This window comes from Strigops habroptila, chromosome Z, assembly GCF_004027225.2.
Source record: "Strigops habroptila isolate Jane chromosome Z, bStrHab1.2.pri, whole genome shotgun sequence".
In the NCBI taxonomy this organism is placed as follows: domain Eukaryota; kingdom Metazoa; phylum Chordata; class Aves; order Psittaciformes; family Psittacidae; genus Strigops; species Strigops habroptila.
In genome coordinates this window covers 66,532,761-66,551,779 of record NC_044302.2, presented here as the reverse complement: position 1 = coordinate 66,551,779, position 19,019 = coordinate 66,532,761, and the positions used below count along the sequence as shown (strand labels likewise).

The 19,019-nt window shown below is 36.9% G+C and overlaps 1 protein-coding gene across 5 annotated transcripts in view; it reads right to left on the bottom strand.

Moving 5' to 3' along the window:
* Positions 1–19,019, bottom strand: part of SLC24A2 (solute carrier family 24 member 2) — a 115,731-nt gene that overhangs the window by 26,292 nt on the left and 70,420 nt on the right. For 4 of the 5 annotated variants that reach the window (XM_030470651.1, XM_030470654.1, XM_030470653.1 and 1 more), the window contains 3 exons: positions 11,824–11,874; positions 5,938–6,033; positions 4,465–4,553 (listed from right to left, as the gene is read on the bottom strand). In XM_030470651.1, coding sequence (XP_030326511.1) covers positions 4,465–4,553; positions 5,938–6,033; positions 11,824–11,874 — 236 coding nt within the window. The remainder of the gene's footprint in view (positions 1–4,464; positions 4,554–5,937; positions 6,034–11,823; positions 11,875–19,019) is intronic. The other variant, XM_030470655.1, reaches the window with a different exon arrangement.

The following is a 19,019-nucleotide window of genomic DNA, read 5'->3' as shown; positions in this document are numbered from 1 at the left end:
CCTGCTGTGCTGGCTAGGGGCTGGGAAGAGGACCACAGCATCTGTCTTCAGCTGACGATCCTGCTTTTATCAAAGTGTAGATCTGCTTCTGCTTACAGTGGGAGTGAGATTATATGAGTCTTACTGTCTGGGACAAATGAATGGGTTGCTAGGGACAATTTCTGGAAAGCCTTTTTGAACTCTACAAGCAGCACAAGGACAGAGTTTATCTTGCTGCTCAAGGGCTTGGACTAGCAAGACGTTAGTTGAGGTTCCCCGGAGGAGACTGGAGTGAGAAGAATGGAATTAAAGGCCTGGGAAAAAGGGAAAACCAAGACAGTGGGGTTGGAAGAGACAAATGAAGAAATTAAAAAAAAAAATAAAAAAAAATTAAAATGAAATTCACTCAGTTCCTGAAACCATATGAAAGTCATTAACTGACAGTGTCCTCAACACTGCCTTGTGTTTCAGCCTTGCGTAATTGAAAAAGAAGGAAAGGAGGGAAGAATGAGAATCTGAAAAAAACATAAAGCTGACAAAAAAATCCCCAAAGAAACCAGTAAAGGTATATGGAAAATTAGATCATGGCACTTGAAGTATTATACTTTTTAAAAAATGTGATTACGTTACCAACACATGAAAATGAAAATACAACATAAAACCTATTTTTTCCCCTTTTTCCTGCAGTCTTAGCCTGAGACCTTCCTTTTACAAGGGTCCACATCAGACTTTCAAAAGAATAGGGGTTTTATAAGTAAGATGGACTTACTTGCATATTCTCTTTGTAGTCGTGGAACAAACATTTTTAATGTATTTATTTTCGGACAATTCTAACTCCCATACAGAACTTCATATTACTAAAAGGCTTGTGTCTAGGGATTCAGACCCAGGCATCCTAATCTGAACCACAATTTACTATGCCTATTTTGCAAGAAGGAAAAGCAGGAAGACCATAGCGGAATTTGACAATGGAGGAGAAAGAATTAGATCCTTATGCACCCCTTCTGCATCCTCACTGCAAACATGTTTTAGCAATACTTGACCTGCTATGTGAATACACCCATTTCCCAGCCCACAGTCTCCAAGACAACATTTTTTCCCACAAAGGTATATTTGCAGCTTGGTTCCTCAATAATGACAGTGTTTCTAATACTCTCAGTTCTAAATGATCATCACTGGGACAGGAAGGCATTAATGGTAAGTTTTCTTAAGAGGTTTTCTAAAGAGTGCTTATGGGTCACAAAACCATATCTCTGGCCATGTACAAGTGGAAAATTGGAGAGAAGGAATTTTATACTATATTTCCAAGTTCTGACACTACAGCACTTCCTTTTGCATTGGAGCAAGGAAAAATAATCAAAAATTCAAGCTGCCAGATTGAATTCTACTCATCAAATGGAAGCAAATTATATTCTCAGTGTAAAATGGAGAACACTTGTTTGGAAAAGATAAAAATTCAAGAGCATTTGTAGGTCAAGACTGAGCTGTAATGAGTTTGTTGTTGCTCAACTTTAATGAGCTAGTTTTTTAAAGAGAAGGAGAGGCTATTGATGAGGACTGGCTGGCATACCACCCTGTGCCTTCAGTATTACTTCCCTGAACAGAGCTGCTCTTAGAACCAATATCATTGTCTTTAAAGACATACATGGGGGTATGTAGTGTCTGCATGAAGTCTGGCAAAACTAGACGGAAAGCTTGGAAGGACAATGACCAACCTACCTTCCTCAAATTCTAATCTTCGTCAAAGAAAAAGGTCATGTGAATGCTGTATGATTCTGTCATCACCTACACTTCTATAAATCAGGATTAATCCTATTAGCGTCCAGGAAGCCAGTGCACAAAGCAGAAGTAAACTGAATAGCCAAGTGTTAGCTTCAGAGTGATGCCGCAGCCTGGGAAAGTGTATCAAGAAGCTGTGCACAAAAACCTAGACAATATGTTGAGGAAGGGGTCCCCGTACAGCACAGAGTAGGCAGAGAACCTTTTAGCAAAGTAGATTCCTAAGTATCATAGAGGTCTATTTATTTGTTACATGAACGAGTAGACTATTTTTGTTAAAACTTTTCAAAACTTCCAATACATCTTTTTAAATTACAGAAGAGATTCCAGCATATCAATAAATGAAACAGCCTGAGATAGCAGCAGCTGTCAGGTTATCACTGTAAGAAGTCAAAATTAGAAAGGCTACTGGGGAGGAACCCAGCATGGGCCATGTCAAAATGTTATTAGGGAATTGCTATTTTTCATTGTGAGAGCAGACACCTAAAATCCTTTCTTTCAGATTGATGGAGCTGAATCTGCAGAATCACTCCTCTGTCAGTTACAAACCTCCTTGCTTGCTACATCTTGTCATTTGGATAAAGACAAATAATGTATACCACCTCTGATACAGCACAATAGTTTTTCAATACTTGCTGAAATGAACAGAAAAGTTCCAAATCCTGCCTCACTGAAAGTTTAAAATGTCTAAAGGGAGATGAGGGGAAGACATTGCTGAGTAGTGTACTTTTGCAATAATTTTTCCTCCTTACCCTGCAGTTGCTTGAAATTGAAACCATTGTCTTGAATGATGAGGCTGCTTGACCTTGCAGATTTCTGAACAAGCTTAGCAACTGCTTCATTGCAATGCAAAATGATAGCATACGGACATTGCTGTGACATGTGATTGCCTAAGATGATTGCTTTTCCTTCATTGTTTTCAATGAACAACCTCAGTGGAAAAGATCTTACAAAGGCAAGACGAGTTTCTTTCTTAAACTACCAAACTCTAATAGAGTCTATCCGAATTTTCATACATCCCATGGACTGATTTACATACACCCTACCAGGTTACACCAGGCTATGTCATCCCTTACTAACCTTTGAGAACAGAAGTCTAAAAGCCACTCTGCTTTGGACCCTTTTTTTTTTTTGGGGGGGGGGGGGGGGAGTGGTGTTGGGTTTTTTTGGTTTGGTGTTTTTTGTTGGGGTTTTTTCCTCCTGAAGTTAAAAAATAGTCTAAAGACGTATTTCACTGCAGTGGTTAGGTTGGACTCTCAGAACAGGACCCAAATGGATCTGAAAACTTATCTTTCCTTACCTTCAAATGTTGAGTGTTGAAGTGCAGTGCTGAGATTCTTTATTACATAGATTTAATTCATCTCATTTACATAAAAGTAATGCTTTCTTGGGCTGACCAGGATCTTTAAGTGGCACGTCACTCTGAACAACTTAGAGTAACAGAAAAGGTGACTTACTGTTCTTACTATACTCTCCTTCCCTTGGGAGAGTCATTATCATTACTGATCATTTAGGATACAAAATCTACCCGTATCTTTTACATCGTCTGATGATATCTGACTTGGACTAACAATTTTCTTGAATTGTAAATAAGCAAGTATCAACTTGCTATAAACCTGGGATGATTCAAAACATGGCTATTGCCTTTTTCGCATGATTTTGCTGTATGTAAACGCCACACAGCTCATCCTACTTTTAATAAGGGTTATGTTATGGTATAGACCACTGCTCAGCCATCTCTTGTAGTACATTTCTTGTGTCACTATGGCCTAAAGAGAAGGCTAAGAAGTACAACTGTACAAACAAAACCATTGAAGCTTCTGTGTCAAGGATTATTTTTAACAAGACTTTCTCTATACGCAGCTTTTGCTGTCTCAGTCTGAAAAAGTGGTGCTGATGTTTAGCAAAATCAATTCACCAGCATTTTTTCACTTGGTTGTCCACTTGGGATGCAGGTGGTATTAATAATTAAAAAAAAAAAAAAAACCTTATGAAAGGGCCTGGCAGGGCCAAATTTTGCAATCAGCTACTCTTGGGAGTTGCAATGTATTTAAGAAAGAAGCTAGCTCAACTGTATAGGTGTTTATTAGTAGCCATTGTGCAAGACAGACACATTACGAGTTAGTTACTACCTACAAAAGGTATATGTTAAAATAAATATATTTAAGTCTTTAATTACTTCATTTGCAGGTTTTAACCATAGGCAAGAACAGTCATATAAACACTACTATACCGTATCTCATTCAGCTTAATTTGTTACTTGTCTCAAGATAAAGGAAGACAGTATAGAGAAGAAGTTTGGGTACAGCTCCTCATTTACAACTACTTCTAACTATCTCATGAAGCACAACATGACTCTTTCAAGAGAACAGGTTGTGTGCAATGTGACGATAATCAAACAATTTCTATTAGCTATATTTAGGGCTGTGAACATCTTATCTGATAAGTAAAAATACATTTCCTAAAATAATATATTCAAGAGTACCATCTTGCCTTATACTGAAAGGCAGGGGCACAAGAAAAGAGCTTTCATATATGGCAAACAATACATTTGGCTCAGTTGTAAATGAAGACTAAATACATTGTAGACAGTTCATATTAACAGCTTCTTGCTATTAAGATGTATACATTCAGTGAAAAGCATAATGAAGCATGCAATATATTTACAAATATGAAAATAAAAAGAAGAATAAAAAAGACATTAACCTCTTCTTCAACATTATGTGCGATTCCATTCTGCACTGGTCCTGAATCACTCGGTGGTGTTACTGCAACTTCCACTTTTGCACTTTTTTCTGTGGCATCATCCATAAATAAGAGTGCGAAAACAACAGAACAAAATATTAAGTAACAAATCTATTAGTGAAACTGCTGTCATATATTGAGTCTAAGTAAACCATCAAATACTAACCGTGGACCAACATTTGCCTTTAAAAGATACAAAAATTTTGTCTTCCATTTGACCAGTACATATTTTAATAAAAATCTTATGAGTGGTTAGCTTGCATTTGAAGAAACTATTCTACTAGTACCTATGTCCTAGAAAAAATTACATTCTTTGCAATATTCAATGCTCTTTTTTATGCTAGACTCATTGAGCCTAATCCTTCAGGTAAAAAGTGACATATAGCATTCTCCCCAGACATTAAAGAAGGCAGCATGTTGCATTTACAGGTGAGGGGATATATTCAGTAAGACAGAACTTTTATATAAAACACAGTAACCCCTGCAATTAGTAATTTCCAAGCTGTACTCATGTTCTTTCTCATGCAAAAATGTGGGAAAAGAGTAACTGGATAGTCTAATAACATCCAATAACAGAGGATGATCTTTAGAATAGAATCCTGTAGTCCTTTTTCTAAACTTTTACAGGAATTAAAGGGATAAAATTGGGCCTTTAGTTTCCAATGGCAAATTTATTCAAATTTACTCTTTGACTATCTCAGAATTCTCTAAACACGAAATACCTCTTTAAGTATGTACTAGATTTTTGGCAACAGCCAAAATCCCTTGGACAACATAAAGTTATGGGGAATAGCAATATGAAATGTCTAACTTAAGTTCAACATGCCCCATGGTGTGCTTTTGTGTACAGAAGTAAATACAGCTGTCTAGTTACATTACTCCTATTCTGTGATTCTTCTAAATTAAAAATCTGAGATCACAGCCATAGCAGAGTGCCAGACTGCCTTTAATTATTTCAGTGCATGTGTGCCATCTCTTAACCCCACAGCCAGCGTTATGGCTGTCCCATCCAACTGCTTGATTCTGGAAGTAAATAGTATGAAGGTTGTTTCTTTTGTAACAAGGGTGATACCACATAAAACACATATTCTCCTAGAGCAGCTCAATAAATTATTTAAATTATCACATATAAGCTGTGAGTAACTTTTGTCTCTTTATTTCTGTAACTTCAATACATATCCAAACTTAGCATAGCTTTTTTCTATCCAACCCTGCCAGGGGGCTTTAAATGCCTCAATTGACTTTCTATTCTTGCACTTAACTCCTGTCCCATCCATAAGGTTTATACTCTTTTGCACAAGGAATCAGAATATTTTTACTAACATAGCATAAATGAAGTAGAAGGAGAAATTAATCCCTAAAGATTTTCAAGCAAAATAAAACAGTTAAAAAGGCCCTCAGGAACAGGTGATAAACCTGTACTGCTGCACTCACCATGATTAACAGCTCCATTCTGCCTTTCACTGTCTTCCACCTGGCACTTCTTTTTGGCAATCTTATGCAGAATTGAGGCCCTTTCCTTGAACTTTCCTAAAAGAAAGCATTTTCATTATTTAAATGCAGCCATTTTGAGAAGCAAAGTTCCTTTGCCATAGCTTAGGCTCCATAAATCAATGCTGATAATCCATTTCCATCCCTCCTCAAACAGCAAATTTTATTAAAACTATCTGATGTTCTCATATATACTTCTCTTTTTATTTTTTTATGGTTTTTTTTTTTTCTTTTCTATTATGAGAATTCAGCAAAAAATTGAACAAGAAATTGAGAACAAATGCTATTATTTTTCTTTGGAAGCAGTCAGTAAAGTTCCACCTATAAAACTGCTGGTGTAGGATTTCAAGCTTAACAGAAGATGAATACAGATGAAATAGGCTGTTATAAATAAACAGAAATAGTTTCAGGTCTCAATTAGTACCATAACACAGAATTTCAGATGAATGCATATATAGCATGATGGTAACTGGTCAGCTTTGTCTCTTTGCACTTAACTATGTGCCTGTGATTTCTACAGATACTCCAGAGGGGGAAGAAGAAATCTCCGGAACACATGACTTCAATATAGCTTCTCAAAGGTAAATTTTCTTCTCAACCTGACAGGTGTTTTTTGTCTCCTATGAGGTTAACCATGCAGTTCATCATCTAGACTGTTTCCACGGCAACTCATCCTGTCCTAAGCCAGGCCCCAGGTCCTCCCACGCTTTATTGGCAGCTGAGTCCAAATGACACATTCAAGCTAGGTCATGTCAAAGATGGCAAATATTAAGTGAAATTAATTTAATCCCTCTACATTGGTTGATTTTTCTATGTAAGGACTCTGGACAGCTTATGACAGTCTGTGCAGTGTCGAAAGATGATATATTTGCCTTTCTTTATTGTTACCCTCATTGCTATTTCTCTGTAAGTCTTTTTTAAACATTCAAAAAAGTGTAACTGGTGAACATAGTACAGTACACTTCTAATTAAAAATGTCATTACCAGTACACTTCTAATTAAGAACACTAACAACCACACGGGGCAGTTTTAGTTCTCCATCTTTTGTTAAAAAATTCATTGAAAACTGTTGGTGTTCTGCAGCAAAAACAGCACAGGCGTAAGACCAGGAGATATTTTCAATGGAATCACATAATTGATTAACAGTAGGAAGTGGCAGTGAGAAGTCATGAATGAACTCAGTTAGTTGGATAACAGTCACTGTTTCCAAGCTAAAACAAAAGACACACAAGAATAAATGATTAGTCAAGAAATAAATCCTCTCTTCCCTCTCACAAATGGAAGCTTCAAACCCCTGTACCAACACTTCTGTATGCAAAGAAACATATGCACAGTCCACAGACACTAGCAGCTATCATTTGCTGGGAAGTGGAATTAATTTGTCAACAGCAAATCACTTGGAAAGTAATAAAAATACCACAAAGATGTTATAAGCAGTACTGTCTTTTTAGCAGTCCTTATCTTTTCACAAACTCATCACGTTCCGAAAAGAATAATTAGCCATTCACAATACATTGCAAAGATTATCTTTTTTTGGTACACGGCACCTAGAGTTAAATTGCCTGCAGAAGATTATCTAACCATAAACCACAATGATAAATAGCAAGCCATCTCTTTATTTCAGTGCACAGGGCCAGTGGCAGAGATTTTCGTTGGAAAGGGAAGAAGAAACAAAGAGTTAAAGAAATAAAAACAGAGAGAGAAAGAGAATTGCTTGGGGTATCTGGTAAGAGAAAGAAAAAACAGAGGAAAAAATGCAAATCGTATTTCCAAATATTTTAAGCTGAAATGCTAAGAGTCAAGTCTGTTCCTAACTTCTTTTCAAACACTATGGGCACTTAAAAAGTGCTTATCCAGAAACATACGTAGATACTAAAAGATGCCTGCATAATTTTCATAGAACATGTATGTCAGTTTGATAAAGGATTGCTTTAGGTTTCAGACTCCAGCTCAGCTTCATATGCTTGAGAATTTGGCTTGTGATGCCTCAAATACACAAGTGCACTTTTTGCAAGGGATGCAAATGATGTAACTAACTGAGGCATTTTCTGAATGCTGAACCATCCATGTCTTTACCATGTTTCCAGGATGGTGTATGATCTTGTAACCTAAGTTTCAATTTAAAAACTTAGTAAAAATGATGCGGAATTGTATAAGGATATTCTAGATTTTTGTTTGAGATTGATTCAAATGGTTTAGTGTTTTTCTAATAGAAAAATTTGAGCCATTATTGAATTGCAAAGGAACTGTCTCCACAGAGATGCACACTATTTTAGATTAGCTTAACTGAAGTTGTTTTCAATTTTTTACGTATTTCCAAAAGCCTCCTCCCCATCTTTCGGAAGAATTTCTTACCTTGACTTTTAACATTGTAAGTTCTACTGCTTCATTCTAGAGACTGTTCCACATTTGTAAGTCCCTCTCATGGAAATTAACCTCAACATTTGAAATAGAAACTGTGTTTTGGTTTATTTGTATTCCTCAGCACATGCATGTTTCAGCTTATATTGTTTTACACCATGGCCTTCCATTTGATTCACTCAGTGTAGGTAAAACACAGTGTGAGGAAATGATCAAAAGACATAATATTGACTACGAAAAGCATGAAACTGAGGAAAGCAGTAGTTCTAGGCAGTAGTTCTAGCCTGCATGAAGACAGTGAGATATAAAAAAAACAGCAGAGCTATGCCTCCTCCCTCCCTTTTCCTGCCGTTTTTCTCCTCCAAAACAAACCAAAATGCGTTCAGCGATGGCGAAGCACAGAGCCACAGGAAAAAGGACCAGCTCAGGATATTTCTAAGTAAGTCAGTCATTCAAATTTACAGAACCTCCCAAAGCTTTCATCTTAGATCTTCTCTCATGCCTTTTTTCTCATCTTTAGATTACTAAAATAATCCATAGGAATTTTATGTTGCTGTTCTTATTTCTAGAAGAAAGTAGGAGCTTATATTTCTTCTTTAACAGTCCCATGTTGTACTATGAGTTTGACTAGCTAAGAGTAATTTTCACACCATCTGGTACCATAAGAGTTTAGGTGAATGAAAATTCTTGATTCCATGGACCCAAAATAGGACAGATTGTTGTAGAAAAATCTTAATTCACCTAGATTTACTGAACTTGGGCAGATTTTGCAAACTCATTTTAGTTTACAAAGGATGGGGTAGAAGGAACAAGAGATCAAGGCCAGCTGACCAGCAAAGAAGGTAGCTTAAAACTAAATTAGTTTTATTTGAATATATGAAACAAATTAGTCTTGTATAATATAGATATGCCTTGATCTGCATGAGTATCTCCAGCTGGCACCAGTTGGCAGAGATTCTCCTCCTGATCAAGGATCTATTTAAAAACCAATCCTTTTGGTTATATTTAAAAACCAATCTAAATTGTAGACTACAGATTCCCTGGGTCAGGAAAGCGTTTGATTTGAGTGGAAAATAGTTTATCTTCAGAAATTCACTAATTTAAAAAAAATCATTACCATTTGTCTAGTTTTCAGTCTCAAATGCAAATTACTATATGTATGCAGCTATCACCAAATTTTCATGAGTTTGAAAGTGTCAAATCTGTGGCTTTTGAGAAATCTGAACTGTACCTACCATTCCTGCTTGTGGCTAGTTGTGGAACTCAACTAGTGGGTCACAACTGATCAGTTTCAGAAATCCACCTCATCTGCTTTCTCCTTCAACTTTAAAATCCCGCAGAAGCATCAAATGAAAATGTATGTAATTTTGTCACGTTATAGGCTGTAGGTGGAGGTTACCTGACAGCACAAGATTACTGTGAGGGTCTCTTCCCACCTGGTAGGGTATATTTTCTCTCCCAGTTTGGCCTGATTAATCTGCAACTTATTTAGTCACTTTCAGACCAAACAAGAGCAAATTCAACAATACATATCAGCTTCTAAGATGTGGAGCACAATGGCCCTCTGGCTGTTAGGTTAAATGTTGGGACCTAACTATTACTTCTTGTCTCTGTTCTGAGGTTGCAGCAAGAATAGACGTGCCTGTGCTTCTCCACTGGCGGACTACCTACCTCCACTCGGGGTTTGAGGACCTGGAGGTAAGGATGTACTACATTAGAAAAAAATCCATAATTTGTAGCTGAGTTTACATATTCTTGTGACTAACTTTCCATACAAAATGTGTAAAAGGCCAGTCAAAAGAAGGAACAGAAAGAGGAAAACAGATAATGCAAATAAGCGTGACGCATAGTGACAGTGATTATATTTCTGAAGATCCAAACAGCAAGTTCAAAATATAGCATTTTGATTGAAATACTTCTGGGATGTATCATACTTGCATGGGTATTTTCCCACAAATAGCTACATTTAACTGACAATGGAGTATTTATGAATATCAGAAGGCTACTAACACGGTGACTATTTTTTAAATGGTAGATTTAACACTTTAGTGTAAAAACAAAAACCTTAACATACCAAACTCTGGTTACAATGAGAAATGACCTTCACATTTTGATTATAATGAAGATGGAGATAAAACACACTGCGAAAGCTTTAGCTCTGGTAGCTGTATCTGAATGGCCTGGGTTAATGTCTTATTTCAGCTGCTTGAGAGGTGTATTTAAACAACAGCGATACCACCATTTGGCCTCAGATGGTGGATCTGGGCAAAGGAGGATGGTGAGGCTGGACTGCCCAATGAGCTCATGCCTGCTATAGAGGTAAACAGCATCTTCCAATATCAGGCACAAAGCTGCAAGAAACCATCTCCTACAGCCATCCTCAGAATATTATGGTTATATTTGAGTATCAACACCAGATACAGACAATGGGAGATAGATAGTCAGAAGTTAGCACTTTTTTTTTTATCCCCTGGAGGAATTATCACAAGTCATAAAATAAAGGCTTTCTTAAAAACTTGTAAACTTCAAGAATAATCTAAACTAGTAAATAACTGTGTTTTTAAAAACAGAGAATTAAGTTACCTGCCTTACATGCCCAACATTAAAAATAAGTAGGAATAGCAGCTAACTTTTCTACAGGCCTCAAGCTTATCTCCATCCTCTGACCCTAAACTGAACATCCACGAAACCATCTGTCTGGCATTATAATCAGAGAGCTGGACAAGAGGCTTTTATCCTACAAACAATCAGTCTTGGTCCAGAAAAACTTCCAAATTATAGAAATGCTGACTGCACTAGGACTGAAAGCATGTGTTGGAAATTCAGTACAGAATTAACTGCTTTCCTGAATTAGTGTAATAAACTGCAGTGCTGTTGAATCAGCAGAAAAAATTCCTGAGACTTCACTGAGCCCTTATTCAGGCTCTAATTACTTCCTTCTTGATTGTTAGAATCAGGATTTTAAACTGTATAATTTCTGCACGGCAATTAAGCATCAATTAATACCCCAGGAACAGTCATGTCTAGTTTTTAAAGTTTGTTCATTACTTTTGAATAAAACATTAAACTGAAGTCCCTTATTAATTGTTCTTAAACTGAACGATTTGAACTTTCATAAGTTAATTCATCTTTTTTGAATGCACTGGAAAACAGAGCATATAATAAGCAGCTACAAACTATGTTATACTATGCTGTGTAATTTGTAAGTGTAACTTTGCATGTATGTTTCTTAATAAAAGCATTTAATTGTATTTCCTTATCTGAAATAGCAAAACTGAAATTCTGAAAACAAAAACCTGAAAAAAGAACCTTAACTGATCGCACCATCAATGAAGACATGCAAAAAGGAGTTTTTAAAAAAATGGAGAAACTGAAAATAGGACTAGGAAAAATGAAGAAAAAAAGAAAAACAACACATAAAAGGTGCTTAAAAAAAGCTGATACAAACAATTCTAAAATATTTCTTACCTTCTTCAGTCATTGTGTCATAATATTTTAGGTTTCCATATGATCCAAGCTCTACAACATCACAGTAAAAGACACAAAGATAAGGAACCAGCAGACATTCAAGAAATGTACACGTTTCTGCATGTGCTTCATAAACTCAAACAGTGATTATGCAAAAAAATTCTGCAGCACAGTGAAAGACAAATTACAGAAATGGCAGTGCCCTCCCCTCCTGAAATTTCACAAGTCACTGGTTTTAGATAAGTAACTTGCTAAAGTGAGATACAGAAGCACTGAAATCTAAAATCCAGCCTTTCCAATCTGTTGCCTTATGTAGGAAATAAAATAAATATTAGCAGTACCTAATTAGCATAAACTTTGGAAACTAAGTTCTTTAAACATTCCCCAGGTCAAGCACTCAAATATTTACGCATCCAAATTAAATACCAAAATCTCAAAATATATAACATAAGGAACTGTTCATAATGCTTCTACAAACGAGTGCTGATGTTGACTTGCCTTAGAGGGGTTACTTAATGTAACCACTCTCTTGTCACTTGTAAAATCAGGAAAAAAGTATTTACTTTATTGGGTGGCATGAGACCTAAATTAATTACATAATTAAATAGATCTGATGATACTGCATTACTGTATTCTAGCAAGTCAGAGAAAAGAATGGAATGCAGAGATCTCCAGATCTTTAAGTCTACTATTATTTTTCTGAGTGATACAATCTTGCTCGAAATTACTTTTTTTTTTCAGATGTTGCTATATGTGTAAGTATATATAAAAATACAGTAATTAATGGAGGTCTACAAAACAGGAAATTTTAAAATTGAGCACAAGAAGGAATTTGTAAATGATTTGTATAAGGAATTTGTGGATAATTTGACTCATCATTTTATGTAAAGCCTTAGAACTGAGCTTCTGAGCATCTAATCTTTGAGAGGTGCAAACATTAAAAAATGGATACTTAACAGTTCAGGAGTGCTGTTTTCCTTGGAAATAGTCTCTCTTCATGCTTATGAATCAGTTTAAGCACTTAAATGTACAAATGCCGTCTAATTATTTTGCTTTTAGCTGATGTACGTCATGATCTTTCAATATTTTTCCACAGAGGTGAATTTCAATAGAAGTCTGTCTATTAGTTTTTAACTGTAAAATGCTGTGATGATATGCAAATCTGACACTTTGGAAGATCCTTTGTTTTTTAATGTATTTGCAGATACCTGAGTCTGCCAAATGAACATCCCCTACATCATTTGCAGAGATACAGAACACTTTATGACACGTAATTAAAAAAATGCAAGATATTATCACAGTTACATTTTTAAAATAATTATGATTGGATTCTAATGATTTTTTCATAGACATACTTTATCAAAACCGATTACAAATACTGATGTACTCTTGCTCACACAATGTAGTGTCTTATTTGCACATAGTTATGCCCAATAGAATACATTACTCTGTCTCTCCTAAAGCAAAGGAAGCTGTCATTTAAAGACATAATTTAATATATTACTTTATAATGATATAGAATGCATATGCTCTTTTGTAAAAATGTTTAGTGTTGCAAAATAATCTTTGTAGTTGCTTTTACGTAAAAGAAGCTATTGTCCTACCATCTTGACTTTATTCCTAAAGATTTTAATCGCTTATCTGGGAAGAACTCCCAGTAACTTCAATATGGTCTTCCCTGCACACAAGCATTCGGGACCACATGTGTTGTTTAATTAGGACCCAGTATCTGATGACTCTACAGCCAGCACCTTTGCTTAAACTTATTCTTACTGATCTTTGCCTTGATGTGTCTGGGGTCCACTTTACTAGAACTGAGGTGAGGCATCTGCTGGAGGATGAGGCAGGAGTAGAAAACAGATGCCAAAAGGAGTCCAAGAGTAATCAGGGAAAGGGAAGTACATTCAGGAGACAACACTGCCAGGGAGGGGCTGTATAAATCACGGAGTAAGGATGAGGGTGCAGAAGGACGAAGTTGAGAAGAAGGTTGTACCATAGCAACAAACTTAAGAATTAACAGAATGATTATGAGCATGAGGCCTCTGATTTAATAGATGAAGCAGAAGAGGTTTCAGAGGAAGCCAACAACAATCATGAATTATGCTATATCTCCATAGCAAATAAAAGCAGCAGCAGAAAGGCAGGGCACTTGATATAATGGCAATCCGATTTAGATCTATTTGCTTCCCATCTGAAGTGAGAGATACAAGAAAAACAGGGAAGAAGAAAAGGACACTCTGACCTTATACAGAGATGGAAGAGAAAAGAAATAAAGAGATGCATGAGAGTGCATGACGCTGATGATAATCATATTCTGGGCACTTCAGCAATTCAACATGCCAAGGATTAAACTAGGTTAATTCTTGCAGTTAGCAAAATTATTTCCAGGAAAACTCCAATCTTGCTCGTGATTGCATTCCTCAAAGCCTTTATAGTCCTGTACCCAGGGCAGAACATTTTATACAATCACCAGCCCACTGACTGCAATGCACAATGATGATGCCAGAAAACATCAGCTGCACATATTCATATGCATTAGTTTGTGGATTTCAAGATCACTTGGGTCAGTGTTGCTCAGCAACATGAAAGGTCTACTTTTATACAGTCTGACTCCAATATATTTTACTGGCTTCTGCTGTAAAGTCTGATCTTTGGCATTTATGTTTGAAATAATAAGATTCTGTTCAATACAACTCTAAGTAAGCTGAAACTGAATTGAAGTACATTTTGAAAAAAATATTGTATTGGAAAAAGTTCTCAGCTTTTTAAAAAATGTGATTCTAAATGGAATTGTTCATCTGAAATACTGTGATAAAGGGTACTTGAAAAAACACCCCCAAATCCAACACTACTAAAATTTGACAATTCCAGTTTCTTGAACATTCTATGTGTTCCCAGACTGACAGCCAGTATCTGCATCCCTGCTGGTCACATGAAACAAAAAGCATGCAGGATGCAGCTTAACAGCTGATCCTCAACAGTGACAAAGTCATTGAATTTATTTGTTTCGTTCTGCATATTTTTACACCAGAAGAGAACAGAGGGTTCCTGGTAATCCTATCTGGCATTCCTGAAGGATTACAACATTTGCCTTATTACCTACTGTTCTCTCATGTATATGCAGGTACCACACCATGTCAAAGTAAACAGGAATAATGTTAGTCAAAAGTGCTACATTATTTTTAATTTCAAATCACATAACTACATTCAAAACATGGTTTTGCAAGCAGCAAGTCTAGTCTGACCAACCTAGTGGCCTTCTTTGAAGAAGTGACTACACTGGTGGACAAAGGAAGAGCTACAGCTGTCATCTATCTGGATTTCTGTAATGCCTTTGACATGGTCTCCCACAACATCCTTCTCTCTAAATTGGAGACATATGAATTTGACAGATGGACTGTTTCATGGATGAAGAATTGGTTAGATGGTCACATTCAGAGAGTTAGTGGTCAGTGGGTCAATGTCTGGATGGAGATCAGTGACAAGTGGTCACTGTCCCCCAGGGGTCCATAATAGGCCCAGTACTGTCATATATAATCATAAATGACACAGACACTGGGATGGAGTGTGTCGTCAGCAAGTTTGCAGACAACATGAAGCTCAGTATCGCTGTTGACACACCCAAGAGATGGGATGCCATTCAGAGGGACCTGAACAAGCTCAAGAAGTGGGCCCACGGGAACCACATGAGGTTCAACAAGGCCAAGTGCAATGTCCTGCACCTGGCTCAGGGGTAACCTGTCAATATAGGCTTGGGGATGAAGGGATTGAGAGCAGCCCTGCAGAGAGGGACTTGGGGGTACTTGTGGATGAAAAACTGAACATGAGCCAGCAGTGCGCACTTGGAGCCCAGAAAGCCAACTGTATCTTGAGCTGCATCAAAGGAAGCGTGACCAGCAGGGCCCGGAGGTGATTCTGCCCATCTGCTCTGCTCTGTCAAGACTCCACCTGGAGTACAGTGTCCAGATCTGGAGTCCTCAGTACAGGAAAGACCTGTTGGAGAGGGTCCCTAGAAGGGCCACAGAAATGATCAGGGGGATGGAACACCTTTCATATAAGGAAAGGCTGAGAGAATTAGGATTATGCAGCCTGGAGAAGAGAAGGCTCTGGGAATGCCTTATTTGAGCCTTTCAATACTTAAAAGGAGAATATAAGAAAGACAGGGACAAAATTTTTAGTGGGACCTATTGCAATAGGACGAGGGGTAATTGTTTTAAAATAAAAGAGGCTAGATTAAGAGTAGATGTAAAGAAGAAATTTTTTGCTATGAGGGTGGCAAGACACTGGAACAGGATGCCCAGAGAGGTGGCAGATGCCCCATCCCTGGAAATATTCAGGCTAAATGGGTCTTGGAGCAACCTGATCTAATTGAAGATGTCCCTGCTCATTGCAGGATAGGTTGGACAAGACGACCTTTAAAGGTCTCTTCCAATCCAAACTATTCTATGATTCTATCATTCTATGAAATAATTACCTAATTAATCAGTTTATTTTCAACATTCACTGACTAAGTATTGCAGGTACAGTCTGTGGTGAAGTACTCATTTATGCTTTTTAAGCACTTAAAAAAGTGCTGACATATAAGGAGAGCATTGCCAGTATTTCTCTTTGTTTTCCTGCTACAAAGATCTTTGATACACATGTCAGAAATAATCCTGGCTCAGAGTTTCTCAAAATAAGACAAACAGCTATTTTACAGATAGTAACTTGCATTGCTAGACATGTGTACCCTTTCATGAAGAATGTGTACTCATACTCTCAAAACAAAGTAATGCATTGTGGGTTTCTTTGATAAGCATAACATTTTCACTTTGCACAAAAACCATATTTGTATGACAATTCATGACACATTTCTTCAAGGTAATTAAACAAAGTTGACAGATCTTTTATTCAAAATAAAATTGTTAAAAAGAAATTACTGAAGACAATCCCTGAATTTGCAGTGCAAATCCACCATTGCATTTACTTGACCTTCCTTGTGTTTGACTTCCACAATCATGAAGGCGTCAAGGCATAATTCTGTATCAGCATCAGTGGGAGTTCAGCTTAAAAGGACTTGTGAGGCATTCTGGAGCAAGCAGATGGAGAGCATACATTTTTCCTGAGTTTTCATACCCATAAATTGAATCTAGCAAAAGGCTGAATACATAAGATGTAAGGGAGAAGTGAAATGGGAGAGTAACGGCTCAAAACTGATAATGAAATTGAGAATGCGCATGCAGCCAAGAACTGCAACTTAAAAGCCAGCAAATAATTATCAAAAAGATTGTAGACATGAAGCCTAACAGAGTATTGGAAACAAGAGAATTTTTGTGTGAGAGGTTGCACACATAATTCTGAAAGTCAGCAAATTCTTGATAATTAAAGACATTAATTTGGTAATCCACTCTTCCCCTTCACATCTTTTTGACATGACCTCTGATTTGTACTTTCTGTTGTCATCATGCTTAAAAGAATCTCCTTTTTTTTCATTGCATTTTTCAAAAAGAAGGCTGAGGAGTTAGGCCGAAGGACATAGAGGAATTCCTATTATAATATCAAGGATGACTAGGTTGTCTTTCCCTAATCATTACTGTTTCTTCTAGCTGTCAAGGTCTTGAGAAAATTCAATTAGATGATCAGAGACTTATCCATAAGTAAAAAAGGAGGCCACATCAAAAGCATTCCTAGATAAGTTGTAGTGGCTATCTAATCTAAATTGGAATCAAAGCTTGATTTGGTTTCATCAATGATGTTAGATTAGGAACAAAGAACTCTCAGTGCTAAAAACTCATGAAAGATCTAGCAGAGATTAACATTACAGGTGTAAAATGAGAGTCTTAACCTCTAGCAGATCTTTAATAAAAGACGCAACTGGGGTTGTTTAGTCTGGAGAAGCGAAGGCTCAGGGGGGACCTTACTGCTCTCTACAACTACCCGAAAGGAGGATGGAGGGAGGAGGTGGCTGGTTTCTTCTGCAAAGTAGCAAAGTGATAGGACAAGAGGAAATGGCCTCAAGCTGCTCCAGGGAAGATTTAGATTGGATATTAGGAAAAATTTCTTCATTGAAAGGGTGATCAGGTATTGGAACAGGCTGCCCAGGGAAGTGGTGGAATCACCGTCCCTGGAAGTGTTCAAAAACCATGTAGATGAGGCCCTTAGTGACATGGTTTAGTGATGGACTTGGCAATGCTGGGGTAGTGGTTGGACTGTATGATCTTAAATGTCTTTTCAACATAGTCGATTCTATGATTATGGCTTTGAACATAGACTATTTGAGGCAAAACACAAATAATCCCACAAACTGAAGGGTATCAGGCACTGTGAATTTTAAAGAGAAAGAATTTTCTTTTGAATTAATTTTCTCTTGGAGAACCTCATCTTAATTTGATTCCCACCTTTTATGAACTCCATAAACTTCTTAACCTTCTCAACCTTGTCATAGAGTACTTATACCCCATCTGAGATAGACTTGGACTGCTGTTGGACTTTGTATATATTATGACTGCAGAATGAAGAGGAGAGAAAAGAAATGCTGTTTTAAAAAGCAAAAGACTTTTTCTCCTACTACCTCCAGATAATCCAAACTATGCAATTTATAATTAATTGTTGTAGACTACATTTTTACTTGTGGACCTTCAAGCTGCCAGTTCCTGCAGAACAGAGGCTTTGTCCCTGAGCTGGTGCAGTGGAAAATACAAAGTGACTTCTTTTGAATCTGAGTAATAGTAATAGTTGCATGCATTTTAGTATGCAGTAATAGTAAATAGCAATAGTTGCATGCATTTTAGAATTACATCTTCTTGGATTATGCTACTACCAGTGCTGCTTTATTAACTGTTCTAAGCAAATAAAGAAAACCATATGAATGAAGACTTTCAGGTACTTGACCAGTAGGCAGTACACTGGGAGTAACTAAATTGTGTAATACTTTGTGCATCTGAACTCTAAAACCACATGTGGTTACCTTTCATCTTGTCTTTAAATCTCAAATCTTCTATTCCTGTTCTCTCTCCTCACGTGTCCTTACTCTGTTTCTTATTGTAGGTGGTTTTGTCCCGATAATAATCTTATTAAAGTTGTCTGCTTTTATTCTAATTAGTTTACTGCAATTTTATCAAAATGGAGTGTGAATAGAAATATAATTAAAAATTTATGCAATCTTATCAGTAGAGTTCTAGGAAGCTCAGGATAGTCATAACACCCAAAAGCAAGGT